This window comes from Henckelia pumila, chromosome 2 (genome assembly GCF_033568475.1).
Source record: "Henckelia pumila isolate YLH828 chromosome 2, ASM3356847v2, whole genome shotgun sequence".
Taxonomy (NCBI): Eukaryota; Viridiplantae; Streptophyta; class Magnoliopsida; order Lamiales; family Gesneriaceae; genus Henckelia; species Henckelia pumila.
The window spans coordinates 149,923,905-149,933,708 of record NC_133121.1 but is presented as its reverse complement, the minus strand read 5'-3'; the positions used below and the strand labels follow the sequence as shown (position 1 = coordinate 149,933,708).

Here is a 9,804-nt window from a genome sequence, read left to right as displayed (position 1 = left end):
TTGACTATTTTTTTAATGGAAAATCTATAATGCATTAATGATGCGGTTTTTAAAATGTTGTTGATTTTTTATTTATCCATCTCGCTCGTCTCACGCGTTTCGCCAGCCACACCAACTACGTTTCATCTCTGATCACCTACAAAACCTCCTAAGACTAAGGCGATGCGGTCGATGGCTATCTCCCACCTAGACGATATGTAGACAATCGTCTAGACTGCCATTTAGAACACCGCTGCTAATTTAGAACACAACTTTTTTAACGACAAACAATCGAACAAGTTGACAATTATTTATAAAATTTAAATTTAAAATATTTCAAAATCAAAATTTTTTATTATAGTGACGTCAGCACACCGACACACCATGTATAAATGAAATCACATTTCGACAATCTTTGAATGCTCAAAATGACCCAATTGTGGACTGCACCACAGTACTGTTAAAAATTCATCCAAGAAATCTCCCCAAAACCAAAAGATCAAAAAGGAAAGATCAATAGTAATTTGGTCCAAATTTCGGATTACCCGAAAAATTAATGGCTGGTTTGCAGAGATCTGAAGTATCCTTCAGGAGGCAAGGCTCTTCGGGATTGGTGTGGGACGACAAAATCCTCTCCGCCGAATTGAGCCAGCTTGCCAACCCTAAGAAGGAAAGCGACACCAAACCAGATCAGAACAAGGAAGAAGCGGCCGCCGAGGTACCAGTCGCCACCGGCCCACTTCCAGGATTGAAGATCGAGAGGAGCCGATCCAACGGCGGAGGTCGAGGATTCAGAACCGGAAAGGTGTCTCCGGCGGTCGAGCCACCGTCTCCGAAGGTTTCAGCTTGTGGGTTCTGCGGTGCTTTCGGGAAAAATGACAAGACGCGCCGCCGGCCGCCGAAGCCCGGTAAGCGCGTGAGGTGAGACGCGTATAGTGGCGGGAGGTGGGAAGAGCGTAAAGTTGAGGTGGGAGAATATTTTTGAAATCTTCAAAATTTCTACTGCCTTTTTTTTTCTTTTTTTTTTTTTTACATTTTACTTAAATATATGTAATTTTCGTTTCATGTTTTAATTCGTGGAAAAAAAAACATGTTACTCTTTTGTAGTATAATATAATCGTTAATAAAAATATGACGGTGTAGTTAACATCTTTCATTGGTTATTAATTAAGTTTCTCTGCTGCAATTATTATTACAATTCTTTAATTATGATTTTTTTTTCTAGTTAATAGTGAAATTGTGGGACACAGAAGGGAATTCTAGACTTTATTCTTTTTATTTTTTTCTTTTACCACCGGTAAAAAATTAATTAATGATGAAATTTGTTTCATTGTTTTTTTTTTCAACCTTGCCGTTCATGAAGAGGTGCACGCAAATATTGTAATATGGTGATAATTAGGGTCAAAAATAATCTTTGAATAGAGAGTATTCAAATTTCAAACCGCCTAATAATTGCTTGTCACTTTTTAACCCATATTTAATGATGTTAATTGTTACCATTGACTTTAATATTTCACAATGAGATTTCAAGTTTGAAACGAAATTTTGGTTTGAAATATTTTTTCACAATTTTAACAAAACCTAATACGAGATGTGTATATCTACTATATATCAAATTTAGATCATTCCATGATCAGCACACTTGATTGTTTTTCTCCAACAATTTCTTTTATGTCTAGTATGGAAGACCATTTTGCAGATTTTTTTATTACAAAGTGGAGGAGAAGATGAGCTTCTTCAATTTCAATTGATAGACGGACAAATGAGACCAATTGGTTATAAGTCGGATCTCAATACCATTTTGCAAATTAAGTGAATCAAATCTTGATATTCATTTTTTTTTTTCAAAAAATCCTGATATTAATTTTGATACCTTTAGTAAGATCCAATGTTTTTTTTTTAATAAAAAAACATAAATTATATTTAGTATTTGCAACCTTTAAAAATAAATAATTATGAATTTTTTTTTTATAAATTTATGAATGAAAAAATTCATAATCATTTATATTTAGAGATTTTTAAGCACTAACTCAATGATGATAATATATCTCGAATTATTGTATCGTACACCAGCTGCCTTGCGACACGTTTCTTCCACTCTGTAAATTGTGGCCATTATCGATTTTGAACATCATGATGTAAATAATTCGATTATTAAAGAAATGAAGTGCAAAATCTAGGTGTATGGTGCCATATATATGCCACCGAAAATTAGGACTCGAAGCAACCATTTGCTTTATGATATTCAAGATCTCTAGTGTGGAGTGGGTAATGAGTTGTTATTTTTGGGGTAAAATCATAAAGATATATTTAACGAAGAATAATTATCAATATATATACATGAGATTCATTACTTTTTCAATGAACATCACATTTATTATTAAATATTTATCCCTCAATTCGCTTTTTGAGCACTGTGTCCCAAGTGTGGCTTGAAATTTCTGAGCGCATGGGATAAATTAACGGTAAATTATAATTCAAGCTCCAAACCTAAATTTAAATCGGTGATCAGTTCCTATTAGAAAAAATTTTGTTTAAACTTTTTGGGCCGACATGTTTTGTTTCGAATAAAATTTGGTACAAAACATGAACAATATGGTACAAGTACGTGATATTTGAGTATCGATTCTTTCAAATTTTGGTACTAATTTATGATTTTTGAGTACTCAAATATGTAAGCAAATATTGATATAATGACATATTTGTTTTTTTTAGATGACCATCGGTACAAAATATTAGAAATACGGTACTAATATATTAGATATTGAGTATCAAATGTGTTAGATCTAGTATAAATATATGATTTTTGAGTACTAAAAAAATATTGATATTAATAACACATTTATCTTATTTGGATGGAAATCGATACAAAACATTGAAAATATGATACTCATATGTGATATTTGATTACCCAATGAGTTAGATCTGGTACAAATATATGATTTTTGAGTACTCAAACATATGTTGCAAGTTCACATTAATAAAGATGTTTAGATTTTATGCTCAAAATATTATTTTGTGTACTCGATTTTGAACAATTAGTGCTCAAATATCATGTACTTGTACCATATTTTTAATGTTTTGTACTCAATTTTATCCAAAAAAAATAATGTAGGCCCAGGGAGTGCAAAAAACTTTTTTTTTTTGACAAGAGACTGATTTTTAATTTGATTTTGGGTTTATGAACTGAACATCAATTCACCCATAAATTAATATATGCAGTTAAATTATCTTGCCCAATTGAATATACTGTGTGACGCATTGTAGTGTCTGCCCACATATATTTAATTTGTAACGTCAATTAATACATAGGGTCGCCAAATTTGACAATTTCCCAACTTCATTTTCTAACAAAGAAAAGCACTGATTAATTTTCTTTACAATTGGACTAGCTAGTGCATGAAGAGTGCCGGAATGCAATTATTTATGTTGTTATATAATAAGGAGATTGATTAATTTGAATTTAATTATTCGAATTTATCTACATCCTAAATTATCATTTTTTTGATGAAAAAATCAGCTTAATTACTAATTATGCATCTTGTTTAATTCCACAAACTGTACGAATTGTAAAATTAACTAATAATAGTCCAGTTTGTTTCTATTTAGCACATCAAAAGTAGCTTCTCTAATATTTTTATTTTTAGGGAGTGTTTTGGAGAGCTTTTGCTTATTTAAAAGTGATTTTAGTAGAGATTATTTTGAAGTTGTTGAGAAGCTAAAGTAGGAAGTGTTTGGAAATAGAAATTGAAAGCTAATACAAGATAAAATTTAATGTTTGGAGAATAATTGCTTCCAAGATTAATTTTTTTAATTAAATGACAATCATGCCCTTATTTGATTATTTAATTTTTGATACTCACACTATAAAAAAAATGATCAATTTATATAGTATTATTACATTACGAATTTTGTATGAAAATATTTTATTTTTCATAACATGAATACTTGAAAAAAAATATAAGATTTATAAAAATAAAAATGACAAAATTTGTATAAATATACAAGATATGTACAAAAATGTATGAAAATACAATATATAAATATAATTAAATAAATGCTTGCAATAATAATGTAAAATTTTAAAAATATTTTTTTAAAAAAATTGGTTGTAATAATAATATAAATTTTTTTAAAAAAAATGCTTGTAATAATAATTTAAAATTAAAAAAAATATTTTTTTAAAAAAATAAAAGCATATTTTATATGATAAATTTATTAAGGGTATTAATGTCAACTTGTAATTATATACCTTAAAAAAAAAAAGCAGAAGCCAAAAAAAAACATCAAATTTTAGCTTCTTGCTTTTGGGTAAAAGTTGTAGAAGTTAAAACATAATTTAACATTCACAAACATTTAAAAGCCCTTCTATGCAGCTAGAAGCTCTACCAAACACTCCCTTAGTACCGTTGAAATGGCATATTATTAGGAAGTATTTGCAAAAAAATATGTTTTTTTAGAAGTGATTAAATTTAATATTATTAAAAAGTTAAAAAAAAATCAAAAGGTGGTAGTGTTTGGAAATAAATGTGAAAATCTAAAAATCAAAGTTGAGTAGTGTTTGATAAATAACTGATTATAGTGACCTTTTATTAGAATCACTTTTGGAGAATCATAATCACCATATAATTAGCTTTTGGATTTCAATTAATAAGTTATGCATAAGCTAATACATAATCTGAGTTTAAAAAACATACAAAAGTAATTTTTTTTAAATCGAAAATCTAACAATCAATTTTTTTTAGCGATTGCAAACATTCCCTTAATCTATCGATAACTTATTTTATTCAATCTCATGTTTAGTTTGTCATATTATTTATCTATTTACTAAATATTTATCTTACATCAATTAAATAATTAATTATTTATCTCACATCCATAAAATCATTGAATTTAAATTACTATATTACACTTAATAAATAATATTGTTCAAATTTTCTTAATTTTTAAAATGACAAAATGGTAATCTATCATCTTATTTAAAATTTTATCAATCAAAACAAATAAACTATTATTTATCAATCAAATCAAATACTATCATTTATATATATATATATATATATATATATATATATATTATCATATTAGATTATTTATCTCTTCATTATTATCCTATCTCTAACTTCAAACGATAACTTAATATATAGTAGTAATAAATTGATAGTGTTGCTATGTGACAATTGTTCCTGCTAGTGTAGCGCTCGACACGAGATGCACGTTATTCCTAACTATAATTTTTGATAAAATAATCATACATATATATGGTTCAAACATTGGTCTACCAGAGCCCGTTTAGGTATTTTTATAGCGCAAAGTTTGATTTGATAAATTTGATAATACTATAGTAGAAATTTCATAAGTCGCCCTTTCGATTTTTCTAAAAATATATTGTATTTTGTGCAAAAAATGATTATAATGAATGGAAGTCAAAGGATGTTGCATTAATGGTGCCAGCAAAATCTTCATAAAATGAGGAAGAGTTGCCGGGGGAACTCATTTGTTCGATGTTGATGTGTTTCAATGGAAGGGAACAAGTCATAGGATACCAAGAATTTTTTAAATGCCTCGGCCAACATTTATATATTAGATCCAATTCTAATTGATAAGATGCATGTTGTCCACTTGTTTAAAAAAAAAATTATTTTAAAGAAAAGGGTATGAGGATCAGAGGATGTATTTGTTTTTTTTATAGGGCGATGATTAATATTTAGAAAAATGTTACATGTAATGAAGTTTAATTCTCTCAAATGTTCTTTTAAAAGTGTTATTAAATTAAAGTATATTTGCGGTAGTTTTATAATTCCAAATATAGTGTGTAATAGTGTGTAGCCATCATTTACATATAACAACCACATGCAATTAACTTAATTAAATAAGATTGAGTAAACAACATAAATAAAACCAATCTAAAATGTCAAACTTAACTAATCTCGAATAATCAAATACTTTTTATGCTTTTGAATTGAATACTCTATAGCCTTTTGACAATTATGCTATCAACTTTGCTCCTTTTATTCTTTCAACAAAATGAGAATAACACACACACCCAAACATTTTCAAGTGATTTACTGAAGGCTTTTTTTGTTTTTCTAGCTTCTCATGGAGTTACGTCCCAAATTGCTTTCGCAGATGATCTATCTGCAAATAATCTCTAGTATTTACGACCTCAGAGCAAAACAAAATGTTACGCTAATGTTTCTCAAACTACATCACTTTAGCCATCTCCATCACAGTTTGATTTTTTCTTTTGAATTAATCAGCTTTTTTTTTTTTTTTTTTTGTGATGCATATCCAGCAGTAATTACCTGTCTTTTTGCACCTTCATCATCACAAAAGTTATGAAATTCATTTGACAATTATTATTTTCCCTTATATTTCTTAGAATTTTAATGGATTTTGCACTATGTTTTTCAACCAATGCTTTGGATAATTACTTATACGATAAAAACTTTAGACCTTTTCCTCATGAAACAGACCCACGTCATGCGAATAAAATCATCAATAAAGAGGATAAAGTACGTACGTTTTTTGAAAGAGAAGGTGTTCTCATTGGTTCACATACATCGGTGCTCAAGTTTTTCCCTTGCTCTCCAAACCATATGCCTTTAGGAAATGGTTATTTATGATGTTTTCCAATTGCGCAACCTTCACAAATATTCTATTTATATTCGATTGTAGGTAGACCTCGCACAATTTATTTTTTCTAAACGAACTTTAAGACTTCTGAAATTTAAATGCATGCATAAAGTGTTAAGTCCTGCAGAGACCGAGATGTATCGACACCAGCTTTGTTTAACATTCACATAATTGTATAACAACATGCTTTGTGTTATAGATCCAAAACCGGTCTACTACATAACAAAATTTTATATAATATTTTACAGCGTAATCAAAAGCTTGCGAAAGCGTACATGATAAAACATATATAGTTCAAATAACAATACAAAATAACAATCGAAAATCTTTACCATAATAGATCTTGTCTTCTTCATCTAATTGTTCCTTGTTATCAATAGATAGAGGAAAGTAAGGGGTAAGTGATTCAGAAACACTCAGCAAGTGGGGGTCGTTCGAAAAATATAACGAATACATAATTTAGTGAACCAAGTATCACTTTATGTGATTAAAATGTACTTAACATGATTAAGGAGTCACTAATTAAGAAAATCAAGTGATTTAAAAGTTCGGGACCAAATAATTTGAGTTCGAACCCTCCGAAAAGTTCGGATACACTAATAGTGAGTTCGGAGTCACCGAACGAGATTGGATCCAACAAACAAGATCTGAATGTCAGAATAAAAGTTAGGTCATGCAGATTGTGAGTGTCAAAAGAGAACAGACACTTGGAGGATCGGATCCAACGATTGTCAGTTCGGATCGTCCGAACACAGCTATCCACTTAGGTGTCAAAACGTTGTTGAAACATAAGCTGCATGCAGAGATAGGATCCACTGATCCCAAGAACGGATTTTTTGATATCCGCCTATTAATAGGCTCGAATTTCTCATTTTTAGTGTGTGTTTTAGGTGTTTCTTTAGACAGTAGTGTGTATTTTGAGTGTTCTATCCATATTATCTGTTTAAGTTAATTGTATGCCTAAAGTTTTTGAGTAGTCGGTGATACGGGTCGGGTCACTACATTTATGACATTACATATTAATTACATAATCATATATATGAACATGACATCATTTCTTAGCATGAAAATGATCATCATCTTGACATATGCTACATAAAACATAATTCATAGAGAATGAAACTTGAACATGAATCATTGAAGGTCATATCTTTTCTATGATTATTGATATCATGAGTCTCTTAAATGTTAATCTTCTAAAGAGTGAGGTTATGTCCTATATGTTAATCATCTAAGGAGTGAGACCATACAACGGTTATAACCCCACCATATAGGGTTCATAGTTTGGAAATCCTTTCACATATCCAATCGAATTCCAACGGTGCTTGAACATAATGATCTTGACAGAATCATAGCATGAAACGAAGGAAGCATGTTCAAACGAATTTTCGAAAATATATAGAAACATTTCATATACAAAATACATTTTAATATGAGCTTACTTACTTGATTCACACAAAAAGGTAGAGGAAAGTACTGATTCCTTGGATCAAATTCTATCTTGAAGTCGGGCAACACTTCGGTTGCGCGTTGTTTCAAACAGGGCAGCACTTCCTTGATCGATTCTTGGGCAGCCCTTGGCTCTAAAACTGAGCAGTATTTTGACCACTCTAGCTAATATTTGCTCGAAAATTATGGAGGAAAAATACTTGTGCTTGGTGCCCTCATGTCTTCATCTTGGTGTGGTATTTATAAGGGTAAAGAAACTAGATAAAAGGCTTCTCACTTAATGTCCATGATGGCCTCGTTTTATGGCCCTTAATTCAGAAATTATTTGGCTGAATAATCAGTTGGCTAATTATGATGGTCAAATGGTTGTTACAAAATGGTTCATGATACCTTGAATTTGTCTCTTCCAATTTTCGGACTTGGATCCTTAGAGTCTGAATATATTTCAAAATATGATGCTTCAATGGATTCATATTTCTATATTTTAGTGCCTAAATATCTTGGTCAAGGATGCCTTAATTGTATGAAAAAGTGGCGGTTACAAGTCTTTAAATTCGAATTCCCTTCGCAGTATGATGCATGTTTTTTTTTTTCAATTTAAAATACATGCATGCATTTAGATGTACTTGTCTTACATGCATGCAATTTTTTGTTCTTTACATCCTTTCCTCTTTATTGAAAGTTTCGTTCTCAAAACCAAAGTCGGCTCTAGCTTGTCTTTCAAAGAGATAAGGATGTTGCTTTCGCATCTTCTCTTCGAGTTCCTAGGTGACTTCCCTTTTAGTGTGGCTAGAACATTGTACTTTGACATAGGGAATGGTTCATCATCTCAGTACTTGGTCCTTAATTTGTATCCATAATTCGAATGGGAACTTCTTTGTATCTTAGATCGTCCTTAGGATTTCTTTCGATCAATAGGGTTCGATTTCAAGGATATGACTTGGGTCCGGGATGTACTTTATTAGATGGGACACATGGAAACATTGTGAATCCTTGACATGTGGGATGGTAGTGCTATCCTGTACCGCTGTACGCCAATGTTCCCACCTTTTCCAAGATTTTGAAGGGTCCTACATAATGAGTATTTAGTTTTCCAACTTTGTTGAATCAGATAACCCCTTTCATTGGTGAGGCCTTTACATAGGCTTTATCTCCTACTGAAAATTCCACGGGTCTTCTTTTTAGGCTAGCCCAAATATTCTGTCTATCTTGAGCGGTCTTGAGCCTCGCTTTGATTATTGTAACCTTTTTCCACAGTAGCTTGGACCAATACCGGTCCATTTAAATGGAACAATTGTCATTTTAATATGTTTTTCTGTTATTTTTGTATTTATGTTTTAAATTTCAGTTTCAACCAATTATTTTTATTTTGTGTTTTCTCGCATGATAATCTAGTTCGAACATTCAAGTAGTAGAGCATCCTATATTTCAATAAGGTATATTGATCAAATGGCACGCGCAAATAACTTAATTACCGATGTGCTCAACGCAATTATGAAAAAATAAATTTCAATCAATATTTTTTAAACAAACAAATTAGGTAGAATATTATTGCATGATATGGGGGGCAAATAAAAACAAATAAAATAAAATAAAATAAAAGCTCAGTTGAATTCATCACTTTCAATCGAGTATCAGAAACTTTGATTATGAATCGTTGGACTCTAAAACGAAGTACAATGATATCTTGTAGTTCTCATTTGAGATAGAAGATGAGAAACAAAACTTTAATATTCCTGC

General features: G+C 30.4%; 1 protein-coding gene across 1 annotated transcript; it reads left to right on the top strand.

Annotated features, from left to right (window-relative positions):
- Positions 1-389: 389 nt before the first annotated feature.
- On the top strand, positions 390-1,057 carry LOC140884853 (uncharacterized protein At1g15400). The gene has a single exon (XM_073291735.1). The coding sequence runs from the start codon at positions 536-538 to the stop codon at positions 902-904; it is 369 nt and encodes a 122-aa protein (XP_073147836.1). The 5' UTR covers positions 390-535; the 3' UTR covers positions 905-1,057.
- Positions 1,058-9,804: the final 8,747 nt, after the last annotated feature.

Bases quoted from the DNA above. Each gene is read 5' to 3' on its own strand.
- LOC140884853 (XM_073291735.1), top strand. From the start codon at position 536: ATGGCTGGTTTGCAGAGATCTGAAGTATCCTTCAGGAGGCAAGGCTCT.